This window comes from Hemicordylus capensis, chromosome 1 (assembly GCF_027244095.1).
Source record: "Hemicordylus capensis ecotype Gifberg chromosome 1, rHemCap1.1.pri, whole genome shotgun sequence".
Classification (NCBI taxonomy): Eukaryota; Metazoa; Chordata; class Lepidosauria; order Squamata; family Cordylidae; genus Hemicordylus; species Hemicordylus capensis.
Window position 1 is genome coordinate 233,251,805 of NC_069657.1, and position 21,606 is coordinate 233,273,410.

The following is a 21,606-nucleotide window of genomic DNA, read 5'->3' on the forward strand; positions in this document are numbered from 1 at the left end:
GACAAATTGGCCCCAAAGTGAACATTGAAGTCCGCCAGCACCACAAGCCTGGGGGACTCCAACACCAAGTCCGAGACCAAGTCCATCAGCTCAGTTAGGGACTCTGTTGAGCAGCAGGGCGATCGTTACACCAACAGAAGTCCCAGTCTATCCCTGGTCCCCAGACTTAAGTACACACATTTGATATAGTCCAACACTCTAGGCAAGGGAAATGTTATTCTTATAGACCACAGCCACTCCACCTTCCCACCCACAGTCCCTCACCCGCTCCTCAACAGGGTACCCTGGAGGAAGAAGCTGGGACCACACTGGGCCCCCAGCCTCCCCCAGCCAGGTCTCTGTAATACATACCAGGTCGGCACCTTCATCCAGAATCAAATCATGGATGGTTTCTGATTTGTTCTGGACTAACCTGGCATTACAGAGGAGCAAGGTAAGGTTCCAAGGGTGGTCGGCACTGCTCCCCAAGGTCAAAGAGCTGGCAGGACAGCTGGAAGGGGAAACAGAATATGCTCCAGTGATATAGAAGTTAAACCCAGGAAGTTATCTGAAGACAGTAGGTTGAGTTGAAAAAACAAATAAATATTTATTAAACAACTAAGCATCCTATACCAAGAGAGAGCCATTGAACACTAGCCTTCAACAACAACTGAAAAATTCTAACTGACTTTTAACTGATCAAGAGAGACTTATTAACATAATTCCTCATGCCTCTCATGACCAGAAGAGGTTAGCAATGCTTTAGAATTCTCACCTAACAACATCTGTGTTATGTCAATTGAATAAACTCTAATGATCTGGAGTCATTCATCAGTCATCACCTTCCCAGAATCCCAATAACCAAATTTGCTTCTCACAAAAATGTGTATTACTATATGACTGCAACATCAAGTGATGTGTTATAGGGAAAACTTTAAAAGAAATAGAGGCAGTATGCCCCTGAATCATTCCTGCTCCTACTCCCCATTTTCTGTCTTTCCTTGTCCTATTATCAGTCCAATTAAGACTTACTTGTGTTGACAATAAACTCTGCCCAGGCAAAACATCTTTTATAATTGTAGATGTGAGTAAGTGGTGGAAAACTAAACAAACATAGCATGGTATCCACTACAAGAGGTTCAGTTAAATCCTTCCTGTTAAATGTTGCAGTTATAGGTTGTATGATATCTCAGAACTTTAGTATGTAGAAAGAAGCCCAAACACATTAAACCTACCCCATTCTGGAGTGAGTTGTATAGTCCATACACCTCACTCCAGAATGGGGTAGGTTTAATGTGTTTGGGCTTCTTTCTACATACTAAAGTTCTGAGATATCATACAACCTATAACTGCAACATGAAAAGGCTGAAAAGCATCATCATACTTGAAGGAAAATCCAACAACAGGCATAAGTTAAAACACCAGGTTCCCAAAGTATTTAAAACAAAAGCCAAGTGGCTGCTTCAGCCAGATTCAGATCAATTGGACCCAAACTGAATTGCTGACCCCTTCAGGTCCAGTTGGGTCAAATCAGGTCTGCTTTGTTTCAGGCTACTTTGCAGACTTCCCCCAAACTCTGAAAATACTATAATTTTCTCCAAAAAAGCCAAGTGACTTTTCTAGGACTGGAGGAACAGGAAATAAGTTTCCAGGCCAAATACAAAATGCTGATTATTACCAACCAAGCCCTGAACAGCTTTGGTCCAGGGCATTTAAGAGAGCGCCACCTTCTTTATGAACCCCACTGCCTAGGTCCGGTTGTGGTTGCCACCAGCATGTTTGGTGGCGACTCAAAATGGGACCTTCTCTAGGGCTGCCCCAGGACTCTGGAACACACTCCCAAGTAAAATCAGAGTTAGGGTTAACAAGTTAACAAGATTTAAAGTTTATATTGAGATTTTAAATTGTTTTACTCATTTAATGTTTTATTATGGTTGGTAATGTGGACCACCCAAAGATGTATCTATTGGGTAGTATAAAAATGCGTTAAAAACCAGCAAACACCCCTCTCTTTTGACAGTCCTTTTTGAAGGGAAGCTGCATCTATGCCTGCCTTTTCTCTGTGATTAAGAGGTGGGCTAGCGAAGGACTGAACTGAATCTTCAGTGCACAGCCCTGAAACAGATGGTGGTGGCAGTGCTCTAAAAACCAAAGCAGCCTCTGAATCGTATCAGGACTTCTTTACAAAGCCACAGTAAAAGGTTAATAGATTGATAGGAAATGCTGACATGTTAAAAAAAACACAGCTCAGCAATTTACCTTTTGAACCTAAGTTTGTTTACTCAGAAGTTAGTTCTGTTGCATTTAATGGGACCTAATCCCTAGGATGTGTGTTTAGGATTACAATCTTACACCTTGTGTTAATTTGTATGATTTATTTATCCTTGGAAGGTTTGTTTGAGGGTGTGGTGCTTTTAGGTGCTACCCATTTGACAACCTGAGGATACACGTTCCCCCCTCCCCTGTTAAAATGTCTATTAATCCTGTTTAACCTGACACTAAGCTGTCAGGTAAGAGAAATCCAAAATGGATTGTGAGGAGCTCCAAAAGGATTTCTGCAAACTGGGTAAATGGGCAACAAAATGGCAAATATAAATATAAAGTGGTGCAAGAAATCCCAACTTTACATAGATACTGATTGGGCCTGAGCATCACAACTAACCAGCAGGCTTTACACACAGGGCTTCTGCCCTGAATCTCCTTTGGGAGAGAGTGTGTGAGTTCACACATCGGCCAAACTTACCCCAACTGCCTTTGAGATCCTTGGACCCACTCCACACAAGCTTTGCCTTGCAAATTCCAGCTTATCTTGAGGTATTTCTGGATTTTTAAAATGCTGGTTCTGAGCTACTTTTTCTGAAAACGCCGGAGCAAACAAGGAAAGGCGCTGACATAGAATCATCAGCATCATAAGAGGCATGCTCCGTTCAGAAATGCAGATCTATCTCTGTAGGGAACTCTCTCTCTCTCTCTCCCCCCCCCCTCGCTCTGCTCCAATTGGCTTGAAGGAGAACACTGGCTTACCAAGTCTTACCTTGTAGGTTTGTTAGTTTAGAAAAAAGGCAACTAAGGGGAGACATGACAGAGGTTTATAAAATCATGCATGGTGTGGAGTGCATAAATAATTTTTCTCCCTCTTATAACTCTCATTCAATCAAACCAATTGCCCGAATATTTGTGACAGCAAAAGGAAGTACTTCCATAAACACCATAATAATTCGTCTAGCTTGGCTGGCCTTAAAACGTGGCTAGGCAAATTCATGGAGGACAAGAAGTCTATTAATGGCTGCTTAATTGTTCAAATAAAATACCAAGCTTGATGGCTATAGACTGCCTCCAGTTCCAAGGGACAGTATGCCTCTGAAACGCGTTGAAGGGGAGCAATGCTGGGAGAGGGGCGTGCCTTCAGCTCCTGCTTGTGGGTGCCCCAGAGGCATCCGGTGGGCCACTGTGGGGAATAGATTCAGACCTTGGGCCTGATCTTTTTACGTTCTTATGCTGAACCCCTTGATTTTTTTAAAAAAAATCAATTATTTAAATTGTTTTATAGGTCTTGCAAACAAGAAAATATTACAGTTTGAAGCCACAAAATATAACAACAAAACATGCATTTTGGGGGGTTATCTGAAGTGGGGGGTTATCTGAAGTTGCCAGTCTTTAATCTGAAGTAATGCATGGGTAGAACCTAATCATCTTTGAGAGGAAAGAAACATAAGGCATGGTCCTGCTGAAGCAAAGCACTGAAAAATGCTTAACTTTGGCTGGATCATCTCTCTCTATATTTCTCTTAGGCATAACCAGCACGAATCCCATGTATGGCAGCTCTTGCAAGAGTTCATGAGCAGCTGCTGGATAGTGAAGGAGACGGGCAGGAGGGAAGAAAATGGTGGTGGCGGCGGCAGCAAGCCAACCGGCTGGCTAGCTACTGGACAAAAAAAATAGCAGCAGGTGGCGGTGGGTGGGAGGAAGAGGGAGGACGAGAAGAAAACAACAGTGGCAGCGGGTGGGTGGGGTGGAAACAGTGTGGGGCGGGTGGGGGGATGGCAGCGGGCAGGTGAGGAAACGGTGATGGCAGCAGTGGCTGAAGGTGTGGGGCTGGTGGCAGCAAACTAGAGGCGCAGATGCTCTGCGCCCGGCCCAGCTAGTACTTATATATTTTTGCATTTAGCTTTCCATCAAAAATTTGGGAATGGTCATTGAGAAAATTCCTTCATGGATCTTCACAGTTTGCTCAAACAACTGGCAGGCCCAATAAACCACAGAAATCACAATGGGCCTAAGGAATAATTCTATAAAGAGAACAGAGCCAAGAAACAAGAATTTTGAATATAGTTACACAATGCTCTTTAACAATGGATTGAAGGTGCATGAATTCTTTCCAGGTATTGTAAGATGTCACAGAGGTGATCACGATGTCACAAGTTGCACTATCAAGCTGCTCTGGAGAGATGTAGGGCTATAGGTTAAGTACTTGCTTGCACCTTGACAAACATGTACTTTTCATACAGCCCTAAATCATCCCAGAATAGTTTGACACTACAGCTTGTACAGGGCTAGATCCCCTAGGTCAACTTTGTGACAACTTAAAATGCCTGGAAGGTATTCATGAACCTTAAATCCATTGTTTATGGAATTGTTGTTTTAAATCCACACTCAGCTGATGCTCATAACCTACTTTGCTTTTTCTACATGGCTTATCAGATGGTTCTGATTCAGGTGTCAAGAGCATGTTTTTAGTGCTTCTGAGAACCCTGCAGGTTAGAATGATTTGTTGTTGATTTGTGGCTATCAAGAACTGGCAGGAGAACTTGTATGGCTCATGAGGACCACACGGCGGCTAGTGCACTACGTATGGCTGGGTACTGTGAAAGGAAAAGGACACACAGAATTGTGTCTAGTTTTAGTTAGTTAGCCTGACAACTTTTAAAGAACCAGAGTGGCCTTTCTTGCCAGAACTAGCATTACTGCCATGTGACTGGAGCCCTCTTCTTATGAAATCCTCCCCACGTTCAGTAGATGCAGGGGGTGGGGGAGAGGGACCATGCCCACTGGTCTTGCCTGACACCATTGCATGGCCATGTTCTCCTTGGCAGCTGCATGGCTGACTTTCATGAGAAAAAGGTGCTACTCATGTACACCATGGAAGCAGGAATCCTGGATAATCAGAATTCCTGCTCCTGTGGAGTACACAGGTATGACCCTGCTCTCAAAAATGCTGAATGTGCAGCTGCCAGGGAAGGCACGTCCAGAAGGTTCAGTCCTGCTTCCTTTCCTGTCATTTATTGTAGAGAGGATTTCATGAGAAGAGGGCTGATGTTCTGCCCAATTGTTATAGGTTAATGAGACACTTCAGTTCTTTTGTAGGGATGTTTATGTCAACAGTTGGCCTGTTTGTTCAAACTCTTTGCTTTTGTTTCCTATCTTATTTTGCAGTCTGTGTGTGTTATGAAATTTGATCATATGTCTTGAAGTTGAGAGGAACTTCCTTGATTTCAGAATTCATTTCCTTCTCTTGAGTCCATAGAACTGTCACAATACGATAAACAAACAAACTGTGGAATGGCTCTTATGTGGCTAAGAGCTAATTAGTCACATATTTATTTATTACACTTACCATGAATGTATCAGCTGTCAGGGTAACTCAGATTAATCATTGCCAGATATGTTTTTCAACAATACATCATTGTTATGTGTGGAGGAACGAGGCCTAAACATCATCTTTTTGCAAACAACAACAACAACAACGATTTTGAGCCTCTTCTCATGGCTGGTGAAGAGGGCTCCAGAGTGGGCTGTGGTGAAGGCGGGTTAGACTTACCTTTTCCGCAGACGACCATTCTTCCTGTGCTCCCTGCATGCCCAGATGACTCCCCGTGTGCCCAGGCAGCGGGGAGGGCTGGGGGCTGGGATGTGTTGTCCCGGCCCCCGGAAGTACAATGATGCACCGCACAGGTGCACAGTGGGGATTTCCCCTCCCCTCCCCGGTTCCCCCCAGTCTGGCAGCCAGACAATTTTCAAAAACAGGGTTAAGGGAGTGCTCACTCCCTTAACCTCATTTTAAAGGATAGCTACTTAGGCAGGTTTGCTGCCTTGGTGCCACCAGGATTGGCCCGATCCCTGTGGTTTACACAGGCATGCAAAACTGGCTTGGGCTCCCTTAGCCCTTAGCCTGGGATGCCTAGAAAACCATTGCACGTGTGTGAACGGCCTTATAATGTTGTAAATTGCCTTGCTATTCACTGTGCAGGGGTCAAAAGCTGTGCAATGTAGTGGTTTGATTTTGGAGAGAAGAAGAGGTTTGGTTTTATTGATTATGTTTTGAAAAATGGAGGGAACTTAAGTTATATTTATTGGATGGTTTGGGGAAATGGGAGGGAAGTTAAAGTATATAAGAAGGCTGCCTTCAGCCAAGTTAGAATACTGGAAAAAGAGTCCAAGAGAGTGCAGTTCAATTTGGAAGAAGAAGTGCAGAAATGAAGAGTCCAAGTTAATGAAGTGCTGGCACAGTCTGAGAGACAATCAGAGCTGGGGCTGGAAAGAGCTGAGAAATCACTAGCAGAGAGTGGAAACTCGCTGGAGAGCTAAATTACTCACCAGCAAAAAGAAAGAGTGGCTGTTCCCATGAGCAGCAAAAATCGGGCTAGGAGAGCCTAGCCTGATTTTTGCTGCTTGTGTAAACCACCAGGCTCACAGGCGAGCCCGGTGGCTTGCAAGCAGCTAGCCTGCTTTGGTAGCCTGCCCCTTAAACCGGGTTTGCGGAGCGAGCATTCTGCAAACCTGGTTTTTCAAATTGCGAGTAGCCGCGCGACACTGCAGCTCCGTGCTGTGGCTACTCATGAGTAGACCTCCAGCCGGGAGGCTGAAAAGGGCATACTGGGCTCGCGCAGGGCATACTGGAGCTTCCTGGGGCTGCATGGCCCCTGAACTTCCCAGCCCCCACCGGCTCCATCACGGAGCCGCTGGTCATGTGGGCGGCCGATTCAGCTGCCCCGGGCTGCCACCCTGCTTGTCTGCGGGGAGAGCGGGCTTAGCAAACCCACAACCCTGGCAAAAGTGGGTCTCACTGATCGTGAGACCTGCCTCATTGTCTGGGGCTGAAACCCCAGAACTGCGAAGAAGAGCAGGACCTGCAACTGAAAAAAAGGTCAAGCCTGGTTTGCTGGAAAAGCTGAGGTGACTGCAGAGGACTCTGCGTTAGGGCCCAGTTTTAGACAAGTTAGTTTGGATGTGTTTTGATCACATTTTATTTCTTCCTTATGCTCATTTGGTTCATTTTGGTGCTAAACTTTTCAAAAAAACTATTGGTTTAAACTGAGCTAATTTCAAAGTAATATTTATTGTTTATATATTAAAAACCATAGCTATCTGTTTTCTCAACCATACTCCTAAAGCCTTTACCACTCTACTGAAATTTTTTTAAATACAAACAGAGGTTCGCAAGGTTGTTGTAGCAGACTCAGCCAGAGAAAGCCTAAAAGTCTACTTGGTGACAGCTTTTAAACTTAAAAGTCACAGGGTTGGTTGAGACTAGACCATGACAAATGGTAGCAGCACGGTGTGATCCGTTACATTATGTGATCATCTGGATTTGGAAAACAGATTCAGATGAACAGACCAATCTGTAGTATAGAGTATATTGATCGAATCACATGTTTAGAATCCTAATGTACCTTCTTTTCACAGATGCAGGCCTATCTCTATGGTTCCCAGGCTTCCTTTGTTGTATTTCCTGCTTCAAACATAGCACTTTCCCATAGATATAAGTACATAAAATGATAGTCACGTGATCAGTTGTTGAGATGCAATTCTTTTCCAAGGCAGAAGTGAGAGCTTTGGGTCCTTCGTCTTCTATGGAGCCATGCTGGACTGCCTGCTAGCTTGAAGTATACAAATTAAATGGCCATGCTTGGAGATCTTGGGATGCACCCCAGGAATGTGTGTGTTAGTAAAAGGGCTTGCACTTTGCAAGCATTCTTCCAAATATCAACCTCTTTTCTCTCTCTGTGATTTGAGCTTTTCTTATCTCTATGAAATTTCATTGTCTATGCTTTTCAATGGGAGAGGTTTCCCTGCATTTTTGAGGAAAGTAATGCATTTTTGAGGAGCTTGTTTTTGGGTGAGGTCTGGAACCTACCTGTAAAAACTAGATAGTTGTTTCTATCTTTTGTGTGTTAGTCTGGGAGTTCCATATCAGTGAGTGATTGAGGCCCAGGCAGCTATAGATAGATAATAATAATGAGCAATATAGTGAACTTCAACCTGGGAAAAATCCTTTTGTAGGAAGCCTAAGTTTCCAAACCCAGTACCCCAGATTTCTGCTGGAGAATGAAAAGACACAGTTTTGCAGCTATAGGTAGGGTGGGGGAAGTTTCCAGTTTTGTTTCCAGTTTAAGTTTCCAGTTTTGCAGCTGGAAGGTGGGGAAGAGAAGGCAAGGAACCAGGGGTGATCCCTCTATGCCTTAAGGGACCTGTCTGGTGGTCTGGCTTCCCCCATCCCCACCTTGGGCTCTCTCGTTTTGCAACCTCACTGTCAATTCTTCACCCCTTGACTAGGATTCTCCTGGGCAAACTACTCTGTCAGATTCCAGCAGGGAGAAATGTGGGTGGAGGGAAATGACTGAAGAGGCTGTAAGTGGGGCTCTGGAAGGTGGGGGAGTAAAGACAAGGGATCAGGGTGACCCTTAAGGCTTGGTTGCCACTTTTTCCCTTGACATAGCAAAAAAAAAAAAAAACCATGTTTGAAACTCACACACATGGTTTTTCATATTTATTGTATACCAGAAAGTGTGTGAAACTTGTTAACAGCACGCATGTCTTGTAAGCAGCACTCATTCTACCTATGTCAGTTAGTGTGGCAGAAATTAAAAGTGCTCTCTCATAATGTTCCACCTCAGGCAGGAAGAAAAAATTGTGCAAAAAGTAAGTCCCACCTACATAACTGGATGATCCAATCCCAGGCTTTGTCCTGTTTACAGTTCAAATCTATGGTGAAGCGGGCAGCAGAGGCGTAACTATAGGGGGGGCAGGGGGGGCACGTGCCCCGGGTGCCATCTTTTCTGGTCACGTGGGGGGCGCCGCCATGAACAATTTTTTTTAAAATTTTTAATTTTTTGTTAATACAAATGTTTCCTGCTCAGTGCAGCAGTGCTGCAGCAGTCAAGGGAGCGCGTCGGTGCCCCCTTCCCCACAAGCGGTCCCTTCCGTGCCACCTGTGCCCCCCCCATTGCTTTGCTGGCACCTGGCGGCCAGTCAGTGGCCTGGCTTGGCGGCGGCGGTGGGTGCTTGTGAGGAAAAACCTAAGTATAATGTAGTATGTGGGGGGGGGGCGCCATTTCAGTGCTTGCCCCGGGCGCCGTTTTCCCTAGTTACACCTCTGGCGGGCAGGGGGGGCACAGCCTTGCAATTCAAACTATCATCTAATCACATTATATTAACTACTCCACATTCTAAATCCTACATTACATCTAGTGTTTAAATTCATAGTAGAGAATGAGCCGGGTCTCATGATCAGTGAGACCCGGTTTCTGCAGCAGAGCAGGGAGAGCGGGCTAAGCCCACTCTTCCCACTCCCTCAGAGAGGGAGCCCTGGGTGGCCGGATCGGCCACCCACATAATTGCTGGCTCCGTGATGGGGCTGGGGAGCTTGAGGGCCGCGCGGCCCCTGGAAGCTGGTTAGGGTTAGGGTTACTGGGGAGACCCCCGGAGCCAGGAGGCGGCTTTTTGCCTCCCCTCCAAGGGTCTACTCATGAGTAGCCGTGGCACGGAGCCGCGCTGTGGCTACTCACAATTGGGAAGCCCGGGTTTGTGGAGCGCTCGCTCTGCAAACCCGGGCTTAGGGGAGGGCTAGAAAAATGGGCTAGCCGCTTATAAGCCACCGGGCTCGCCTGCGAGCAGCAGAACAGCAGAAATCGGGCTAAGCTCTCCTAGCCTGATTTTTGCTGCTCGTGAGAATAGCCCCATTGTGTGGTTTTCCATTCAGATGATCATTTGTACACAGGTAAAGGAATCTAGTCACATGTTGAAAGTGTCAACTGAACTGTTCCTAGAAAGACGTTACTTCAGAACTGCTCAGGATAGCAAAGAATGTTAGCACTGTAAGAGATAACTGTAGAGCTTTGATAACTAAGCTTAGATAGTCACCACAAGATGACTTTAGTAGAAAATGCTTTCTTAGCCAAAAGGCCGAGAGGCAGCTAAACCAACTGCTCAGGCTGACTAAGGATATCTACTTGAGCAGAGTTCCATGTTATTCACATATACATACACCGCATGAGAAAAGCCTGGTATGCCAAATTATAATGGATCCTGAGATAGAAAGCCATCTACACATGGTATGCTTTACAAATGAACACAAACATCCTGCAAAAACCAACAAAGTAACATCTGCTTTAACTCTCATTCTTTGCAAAACCAGGACTAAACTTTAGTTGTTTTCCATCATGTATACAGCTAACAGGAATAATTATGTCAAGTTAACTTCATTGGCTTTGAATTGTATAGATGAGCACAGATTATAATCAATGATATTTAAATAACCTTCTTGCCACTTCTTGAGGATTCCTCCTTCTTGAGGATTCATAAACCCTAGCTCAGGCCTGCTCAGTTTAGCCCCAGCCCTGCTGTTTTTGAACTACAACTCCCATAATCCCAGCCACAGTGGCCAATAGGCAGGGATTAGGGGAATTGTAGGCCAACATCTGCAGGAGGGCCAACGTTGAGCAGCCCTGCCATAAGATCATAAGCAAAAATCCAATTAAGGCTTGATTGTATATGAGAAATAGTCCATTGAACTAAGTGGAACACTAGTTCTTTAAAAAAATGCATAAAATGGATCAGATTGCATATATCATTTATTAGTATTCTGTTCCAAGGAATTAAAGAGTTCTGGGTATGTCATAAAACAAAAAACCAATTGCCAAGTGCTGTTTACTTATTAATGGCAAAACAACGATATACAGTTCTATTCTGAGACGTAACTATTGCTGTTTCTGTATGTCGATTGATTGTATCTTCTCTTAATTCAGCCCTGTAAGTGTATCTACCTCTGTCATTAGTAACTTTTAAAAAAACATTCCAGGGGCATCAGTCAGTCGTTTCCTCTTTTTAAAAAGCGGACCTCCACCCCTAGCAAATACTTACATGTTCTATACCACCAGCTATACCACCTTTCTCCCCTTACGTTCTTGTTTCAGTTTTTGAATTCCTTCAGAACCTAAAGCATCAATCTAAAGCCACTATTGGAGGGGGGATTTAGGGCAATACACCTCAATTTTGCAAACCGGTTTCAAGTCCTAGCCCTATATAGGAACTCTAGCTAGCACTGATGTTGCCAGAGAGGGAATGTGTGAGAGAGATTACACTTTCCTAAGACTGGTTCCTGACTTGTAAATCAAGATTTATTTGGGCCAGAGTTACAGCTGTGCTGGGCCATAAATGCTGCAGCATAAAAGCCTTAATTCTGACAAAAACAAAGCTTCGGGAATTAAAACAGTTTTACTAGGAGCACAAAAAAGAATGATGCATGTTTTATTTTTTAAAAACAGTCTTGATAAGGTATTGTGAACTTTAAAGTTGTTTTCTTCCAATATTTCAGATTGATTTGGGCTAAGTCTACTGTGGCTAGCTTTATCCCAACAGATTATTTCAGTTTTGAAAATTCCCTTTGCAGTAGATTTAAGACACTCATCAAAGTAAAAGGTTCATGCTTTTCACACATCATCACAATGGTTGATAACAAAATGTTTTACAGCTGCATATTATCCCTTTTGTGATAACCTGAGAAAAGTGCAATCCTTTTGCTTTGATAAGGAATTTCCAAACAACAATAGACAGACTTAAGAGAAAAAATTCTCAACTTCAATCTTACCAGCAATATACTGAGAACAATGGAAGACTGTTTCTAGTTTATTTCATCCTCTCTACCTTTGAAGCAGCACAAAATGCTTTTTAACATATTAAAGGATCACTTCAATAATTGCTGTGCTTCTTGCTAACAGTGATTGAATTGAATCCACAGAGCAAAAATAACTTTCGCTTCTTACAAATGTACAATTTCTGAAAAACTCAAAGCTGTAGAAAACCCAGTTGCTTCCATTATTTTATGGGCAGGTGGGATGGTTTGGGGGGCAGGGTGGGAGGACACCCAACACCATATATTTTGGTAAAAATTCAAATATATGCAATACCTCCTTTTCTCAGAACCTAAAGCTACCTTCATATTTCAAGAACTTAAACTATACAAGTTGTTCTGGTAAGAAATCTGACTACTTTCCTTTCACTATAATCTTAACTGATAATTACCATTCTCACAAGTAAGCCCACTTGTGCCTCAAACATTCATTGCCCACCATCTTGAATTGGGGTGGATGGCATAATCACTAACTATACTGTTGAGGTATCCCTACAACTGTATCTGATTTGGTTCATATTGGTCCAGGCATTGCAAAACTGATGGGGCATGGGGGGACACCGACACACAAGCGCACACACACACACACACACACACTGCCGCGTGATCTCATAAGTGTACAGGCTAATAATGTGGAACTTATCACATAAAACTGCACTGTTCTGTATTTTTATGACATATAGACATATAAATGCCTTAGTTTTATTCAAACAGTAATTACACACATGTGCTGTGTGTGAGATGGAGCTGCTGCACCCCAAGGCAATCTAGTATTTCTGAGTTTTTTCTCCAGTTGGGGAACTAGGAAATAAAATTAAATGAAAACTGAAAGCATCAACAGTGCAGTAAACAACGGAAGCTTATTATCTGACCTTAGAAATGCATAAACTTGCCGGGGGTGGGGGTGGGGACAGTGTTGGAGGCAACAAGAGTTGTCTGTCTTTTTAAAGGTGAGACGATTCCTAGAATGTAATTAAGTAATGGCAATGATTTTGATAACCAGTTAAATTTTATAGTAGTAAATCATAATTATACACAGTAGAGATGCAGTTTTATTTAATTGGGAACAAGCCCCCTGAATTCAAGGTTCCTTGCTTCTGAATAACGCATAGGAACAGGCAGATCCATATATTTCATTTTCAGAACATGAAATATATAACACACAATTTTTTGAATGTAGGTGGTGGCAAGCCAGAGGCAAGCACATGAGAAGCACTCCTACTGGGAATCTGCTTGCACACGATCGCCAGTCTCACTTTGTTGCCAACTCCCAGATCAGGCATCCTCCTCTGTGTGTGGGCATCCTAGCACCCAGATGACATCCCTGCATGCTTTGCAATGTCCTCATAGGGCAGGGCTTCACCTTCACCTGTCTCCCTCCCATTGGCTCCCAGAGAAGAAAGGTTGGCCTCACCAGCTCTTGAGGACAGTTGGCTATTCCCAGACACACTTGATTTTTCCTGGGAGGTGGGGCACTCAGCTGAACAAGCCCCAGACACCTTATATTTTCTACCCTCCACACCTCCATGTTGTGAACCCTCCATTGACACTTGTAACAGTGGGGAGGGCAGCCTGCATCACATACAAGAGGGTGTCATTGCTAGACAGACAGCTGCACAGCTCCATCACACAGCCCACAGTGTTGCCAGGTAGAATGTAGTTGATGGACTTGGGAACCATGAAGAGTGGGCAGGATGCTAGAGTGGCTGTATGTGGCAGCCTCTCCATCCAGAGATGTCTATGGTGGACACAAAAGTGAGAGCATGTCACATGCAGGAGGTGACCAGGATAGGTGAGCGCATGGGTTCAGATGGTTAGCAGTTTGAAGTATCCTGAACTCTGCCACCCTTCTTTGCATCTTAGATGACTGATGCTGGTTTTGGCCCCAGGACAGAACAGAGATTGCTGATGTGGCATGGATTCACACAGTCACTCCAATGTGGGTAACAAGCATTCAACGATTCCTTCAGTTGTAACTTTGTACAATTTCAGCCTCTGACAAACTTTAGAAAAACAAAGGCCCCAATATACAGGTGAAACTCGGAAAATTAGAATATCGTGCAAAAGTCCATTAATTTCAGTAATGCAAATTAAAAGGTGAAACTGATATATGAGACAGACGCATTACATGCAAAGCGAGATAAGTCAAGCCTTAATTTGTTATTATTGTGATGATCATGGCATACAGCTCATGAAAACCCCAAATCCACAATCCCAGAAAATTAGAATATTACATGGAACCAAGAAGACAAGGATTGTAGAATAGAACAATATTGGACCTCTGAAAAGTATAAGCATGCATATGTATTCAGTACTTGGTTTGGGCCCCTTTTGCAGCAATTACTGCCTCAATGCGGCGTGGCATGGATGCTATCAGCCTGTGGCACTGATGAGGTATTATGGAAGACCAGGATGCTTCATTAGAGGCCTTTAGCTCTTCTGCATTGTTTGGTCTCATGTCTCTCATCCTTCTCTCGGCAATGCCCCATAGATTCTCTATGGGGTCAGGTCAGGCGAGTTTGCTGGCCAATCAAGCACAGTACACTGTATACTTTTCAGAGGTCCGATATTGTTCTATTCTACAATCCTTGTCTTCTTGGTTCCATGTAATATTCTAATTTTCTGGGATTGTGGATTTGGGGTTTTCATGAGCTGTACGCCATGATCATCACAATTATAACAAATTAAGGCTTGACTTATCTCGCTTTGCATGTAATGCGTCTGTCTCATATATCAGTTTCACCTTTTAATTTGCATTACTGAAATTAATGGACTTTTGCACGATATTCTAATTTTCCGAGTTTCACCTGTAAATATTTGGGGGTCATTTTCCAGGCATCCGGTAGCGGGAAAGAACAAACTAATTACAGTTACAAATGCTCAGAGATCAACCAATGCGATTTTGAGATTCTTTTTCTCTTCTGGGGGTAGATATGTTCCAGCTGCCATCAAGGTTTTTCAAGCCAAGTTTATTCCCTAGCTTCTTTATGGGTTTGAGATCTGTATATACCGTGATTTCTGTCCACTTGAGAGGGTCCAGTCTAAATTCCTTAGGGCTATCTTTTCAACCCCCTACTGTGTGTCAGATGCTATGTTGTGTTTGGAAGCGGGCTTGTCAAGCTCGGAGTCCTGTGCTTGGACCTATATCTTCAACTTTTGGTTGAAATTGATTTATTCCCCTTCTGGCCTATCTCCCCTAATTTTTAAGGATGAACATCCCTCTGATTGGATGCATCTAATTACGGAAAAGCTGAAATCATATGGGCTGTCAATGGAATATCTTCTCCCTCTGGGCTATGATAACACTATGGTGATCCTTAAGAGGTGTATTATTGATATGGAATGCCACACAGATTTAAGCAAGGCACCAAGCCTCACAAGACTTGGAGCCACCGAGCTCTCACAAAAACCAGCTAAATACCTGTAGGAACCTGATCTATCCAGCACACTGAAGAGCCCTGACATTGGCTCGGTTGGATGTGCTGCCCTCTGCAGTACAAGAGGGTAGGCATAGGAGAGTTCCCTATTTGGAGAGACTGTGTCCTTGTGGAAGTGGGAATATTGAGATGGTTGGCCATGTGCCTCTGTAGTTCTATTGTGAGCTGCATTCCAGATATATTGCTCCTCTCATTCTTAGATACCCTGACAATTTAGATGAATTTTATATAAATTTCTTTCTTTCTGATAAACACACTTATGTCTTGCACTCAGTAGCCAAATTCTGTATGGCTACGATTAAAGTTCGCTCATGGTGTGTCAGAAACGGTCAATTTTAATCATCCATCCTTTTTTCTTTTTAATTTTGTTTTATCCTCTACTTTTTAATCTTAATCTTCTATGTAACTGATTCTACATGTGTATATGCATGTATGTGTTTCTACTGATATCTAATCTCAGGGTAGATTTATTTGATCTGGATTGTGTATTTGATCAAAGACTGCAATAAACTGAACTGAAAAACAAAGGCCTTGCCACTATGTTGTAGCACAAATAAGCTTTGATGAAATACCCAAAGTTGCTCTGCATTCTCCAACCTTTGTAAGTACTTTTTCCAGTTTCTATTTCTAAGCATGTTGGGTTTTTTTGTTTTTTGCAGTGCAAACAATAGAAATAGCAATACTATCATCACTCTATTTTAATCTAGGAGTTCTGCAGCATGTTAATTATTTTAAAACATTACTTCAAGAAGTGTTTCCACTAATAGTTTTGGAGAAGAAAACATTGCATAAGAGATCCTCTCCCCAATTCCTCAGAAAAATAAAAACAGGGTTTTCTCTCTAGGCCTACACAGCACTATCCCTTCCATCAATGCTCTGAGACTTCCCTTTGCAGTTTATTAATATGCCCAGCAGCAGATCAACTCTTACGCCCCTATATGAAAGCTTGCTTTTAACATGAAATATAAATGCAAACTAACCATCTCATTGGGTCAACAGTTTATTTTGATGAAAACAATTTTTAATCCATATTTGGATTATTTTCAAATATAGGAGAATGAAGGCACTATTGCTTTCATTGCTCCCCTGTGCTCAGCTGTTTTCTGTTCCTGAGTTTCAGTGTCTTGGAGAACTACATGGATGCACGTACCCTGCCCGCCCTACCCTAGACACGCCCCTGCTGAAATGCCAAGTCTTACTTATTTTGACTTGTCTTATGAAAGGTTTCAGATTGTGTACTTTCCTTAATAGCAGTACAGCTGTATTTTGTTTCACAGAACCTTATTTAGATTTTATGTGACGAGTGTAAATGCCTGCACCCAGGTGTATGTTTTGTGTGAATGACTGTACTTGAATTCATTTAAAAAGTTACCCTGGGTTCAGGTCCCTTAAATGCACGGTACAGATTATACTGCTGTCTGTGTTCAACATATGTAAAAACTGTATCTGTGTACACTGTACTTTAAATTCATTGTACAAGTGTTTTAACTCAAGGAGTGAATAGGGCTAGTATTCCTTCTCATATTACTCTTAAGGTATAGAAGCTGCTGCAGTGTTCTCCCTTCTTGCAATGCAAAGCTCATGTCAGAAGGTTCGGGCAGCATAGGAAGAGCCCACACTGTGGCTTTTTCCATGGGGTCTTAGGCATCAAAAGCAATCTTCAGAAGGAAGAAGCCATGTTACAGCAGTCCCCATGCTGCAAAGAAAACACGAGAAGCCCCAGATGACGCTGTTGTTTTGTGCAAATCCAGCAAACTGGAAGAGATTAGATTTTACAAATACCAGTATTGTTTCAAAAAGTCTGACTTTAAAGTGGCTTACCAACCTGACACTTTGATGCAAATGAGTCATTCTAAGAAGAACACGAATTACTGAGGATCCATAGTAGGACATGTTTTTTTTTAAAGTTGATAATGAATGCTGAAATATATTTCTTCCCAAGCACAAGATTTGATAAACACTTGCTGGACAAATAAACAGATAGCAAACCTTTGTGAATAACTTTAATCAGAAGTGAAGAAATTTTATATCTCCACATTATACACTTTAAAGGGAAAAACAGTCCTTCAGGCTATATTACTGATTACACAGATGAACGTGCAAGTGGCTTTCTTCCTGCTGTTCTGATTTTTTGTTTAAAGGAAACACACTTTATAAAACTTGTTCTGCGGGGAAGGGGCAAACATAGGACAAAGACTGCACTAGAGCTGGGCAATCCATTTATAGTCTCAAAGACACATAGATGTGCCTAATAATTACCCAAAGACCCAGCTCTGCCAGCCAACATAAGCAACTAGTGAAGGCCATTCTCTGAGTAGAACAAAGAAGAAGTTTGCAGGTTTACAGAACCATAGATATGTGCAACAAATTTCTATGATATATTGGGTACAATCCAGCCAAAGTTAAACCCTTTTAATTCCCTTTGTTATGGGAGAATTGAAATCAACAGGAACTAAAAGTGGCTGGAATGCATTCACTGTACATCCAACTGTGTTGCACAGGTCCAATTTGATCAACGTAATAGTATAATTTCAAGACTTTCATTATCAAAGTTTAAAATGGTACAATGACAAATACCATGAGACCCTAATGAATTCTTCCACAGCATAGGTCAAAGCAGGAATGTTACACACACAGTATGTATGAAACCACACACACACACGCGTTTATCTCTGGCCTTGGTAGTAATTTATTGTGGTAAACCAGACATTTCATTTCTTCCCCATAAACATTAAATGAAATCATTTTAGACGACTATGCTTCTTTTCCTTTTTCTACTGGTTCCCAGGCCAATTATAGAATCAATCCTTGGCTTCAGTTGTGATTCAACTATGTCAGGACTAGGATAAGTTAATAAGCACGAGATGTGTTGGATCCAAAGGTGCTCTTCTGCATGTGAAAGGTATCTTCCTCCCACTTATGGGAGGCCTCATTTACTCTTCATGCTAAAATGCTCCACAGCAAAAAAAACTAAAACCAGAGATGCTCTTCTGCTTGTGCAAGAACTCATGCAACCTCTTGCACAAGCAGAATATGAGAACTGCTACTCACTTACCTATTAGAGCACTGTGTGAAGTCTTGTGCAAGCACTAGTGCAAGAACTTATGGAACAGTGCTAGAAGATATTTTCTTTCTCCTCCCAGTTCTTTGGTTCCAATCAGTGTGTGTGGCATTTGCTTTGAACTAGTTCCTGACATACATGGATCTTTGCCCCCTTCTAAAGGGATTTTGCAGTCTCATATATACATTCTTTGATACAGAGCTAGCTAAATAGTTTTTAGAACTACTCTTCATACAAACCTTTGTCATAAAAGGGTGTTCCAAGAGTGTTATAACAAGACTGCAACACACATTAAGTTGCTCTCATGGATTAGGTTCTGGAGCTCTGGGTATTACTCAAAACTTCATGTTACTTTATTACATAACAGTCTGAAACAGTTCCACACCAGAATCTAAAAGTTAAAAAGGTGGTATTTAAAAATCCCCCTTCATTGCACCTGCATGTAAAACTTTGTTTTACAAGTAATTATACTGCATTTATGTATAGGCTATAAAATAAGCCTTGATTTTACTAAGTGCTTGCCACAATAAATGCAAACAAAAACACTGTAGACCAAAGATGAACTGAAAGCAATAATTGTAAAACACTTAAGATGAACTTCAATAAATTGGTCTAACAGGCTTTATGCAATTACCTTTGCTTGGTGCAGGATGTGTTCTTATTTTAATACCAGCAAAGGCAAATGTTTGTGTCTTAGTTCTTACAGAAAACACATTTATTTGCCAATTTTCTAGTAAACATACCATCATTGTTACTAGTCATGACGAAAGTTTTAAAAAGTGTAAATACAGTCTTAATAGTGATTTCTTTTAACTTCTCAAGCATATCTCAATTCTGGATATACAGTACAGTTTCAGAAAAGAAAACATTGCTAAATTCTTAACAAAACTTTTTTTCAACCAACATACACAATTTTCTTGCTGTATTGATGGCGAACTTTCCATTTCACATGGACTATTATGAAGCTTGTTTTTCTTCTTTGGAACAACATGGACACAGGATGAATACATTCCAGGTTTGTTTGTTTTTTAAATCAAGTTATAAAGTCAACATTATGGTATACCATCCAGAGTCCTGCCATCCATCCCCCTTCATCATCTTGCATAGCGCTTAATGTAGTCTTCAACTTTATTTCGGAAGTCCTCCTATATGAGGGGCAGAGTGGGGTGGAGGAGACAAAGAACCCAATAAGTTTAAGGTTTGATTATTGTTCCTAAGCTGTAAACTTTCCATGTTCAATTTGCAGAAATGCTGATGTGTTGTGCACTTCTTCAGTTTTAAGGGAAAAAAAGTTACATGCACAGCTAAATTTGGAAATACACAATTCAATCTTTTTGTACACAAAATAATGTTGTGTCTACTATATTAAATTGTGAAGACACATATTGTATAAAATAGGATTCTGTCAGACACACTCTTGAAATCTTATGTACTTTGCTTCTACTCATTACACACAAACTGGTGGACTGAGATAAACTGATGGTGGACTGAGACAACTGGGTTGCCTTTCCCTATTGCTCAGCTTCAGTTCCCAATTATGAACATATGAAGCTGCCTCATACTGAATTATTGGTCCATCTAGGTCAGTATTTATTTATAAAATATAACTGTGAGAAAGCAAGGGGTGGTATTCAACCCACACCCACCCCTTTGTACAAGTGAAAGCACTTTTGCTCATGTATGGGGTAGCGAGTTTCTTTCTGACGGGACCTTTTATTTCCATAGGGTAACAGACTAGAAAGCTTTCTGACCTTGGGGCAGTGGTGACTTTTACCTGAGGGCAGAGTGGGTGGTGCCCACCTGAAAATATGTCAGCCATTTAACTTCCACTGTATGTCTTCTGTAACCATTTCTCTGACTGCCTCCCTATCTGTGTCTCTTCCATGCTTGCAACCTGGCCCCAGTGTTTACGCAGGGTGGGCTGAATGTTGCAAACACGAATAGGAACACACAAAGGAGTTCAAATCTGAATTTTAATGGAGACAGGAGCCAATTACAAGGCTTGCCTTTGTTTTCAGAAGGTGGGAAGAGCTCAAAATGTCCTGAGAACCAATCAGAAGGCACCATGCTGATTGACTCTTCAGGCTGCCAGAGTGCCCAGCAGGTGGGGAAGTCTTTTTCTTTTAACTACTTGCTAAATAAACCTTTAGTTAAATCTACATAAGATTTCCTTTTGTAGGTATATGAGAGAAGGAGCTATAAAACACTACTCAGAAGATTCCAATCACTATTTTGGTTAGAGAGCAGGCAGGCTGGCTGGCAAGTCTGATCTTTTGCTGGCTTCTGTGTGTGTTTAGAGGGAAGGAATGTAACCTCTGCTTTCTCTCTCCTGTTCTCTGATCTGTATGCAAAGCCATATGGTCCATTCCCAACATGCCATGCCATAAAACATTGGAAAGAACAGCAAACTGTAAGACTGGACTAATTACGTTAGAAACTGACATAAGAAGCCAGGAAGTTCTTTTAGGGCATACTGAGTCCAAGAGGATTTCCATGTAGGTGTGGCGAATGTAGAGAAGGAATGGATTATGTAGGGGGAAAATAATTTCAAAAATCCATTTGCTATGCAGAGAGCTAACCAGGTTGTTCTCTGGATTATGACCAGTGTTTGTATCATTAATATATCCACTAGAGATTATGGTTCATTGGGCAAGGATTAAGGAAGTTATCTCTATTTACAAAATTGTTGCTTGTTAGGATGCCACAGGCTAAGTGGTGAGCACCCAAGAGAGCGGCACCTAGCAGTTCTGCAGGCATGAAGTAGGGAGAGGGTGCCTCCATGCATCTTTGCTTACCATAGTGTCCTCTAAGTTACAGAAGATGGTTCATAGCTGCAGCTGCATAACTTGTGGGTTTTTTTCTATTACGTATGATTATTATTATTATTTTAAAAAAAAAAACCAAAACAGGCAGGCAGAGCTGCCCTTGTATCTTCAGAATGCATTTGTTCTCCACTTTTGTATTTGATCTCTGCTTTTCCTGTGGCATATTATATAGATTTATTATGGAGGCTTGTATAGATTTATTATGGAGGAAGCACACGTATAGCCTGTGCTTCCTCTAAAAAGCCCAAAGTGGTGCACATGGTTATACTTATCCTCCCAACAACCCCATGAGGAAGGTTATGCTGAGAGATAAGTGACTGTCCCAGAGTCACCCAGTGAGTTTCATGGCTGAATGGTGAGTTGAACTGAATTTCACCAGTCTAGTCCAGCTCACTG

At 42.2% G+C, this 21,606-nt stretch overlaps 1 protein-coding gene across 3 annotated transcripts in view; it reads right to left on the bottom strand.

Annotated features, from left to right (window-relative positions):
* Positions 1-17,313: 17,313 nt before the first annotated feature.
* UBE2F (ubiquitin conjugating enzyme E2 F (putative)) overlaps positions 17,314-21,606 on the bottom strand; it is a 78,166-nt gene continuing 73,873 nt past the window's right edge. For all 3 annotated transcript variants that reach the window (XM_053283297.1, XM_053283298.1, XM_053283296.1), the window contains one exon: positions 17,314-19,530. In XM_053283297.1, coding sequence (XP_053139272.1) covers positions 19,480-19,530 — 51 coding nt within the window. In that variant the 3' untranslated portion in view covers positions 17,314-19,479. The remainder of the gene's footprint in view (positions 19,531-21,606) is intronic.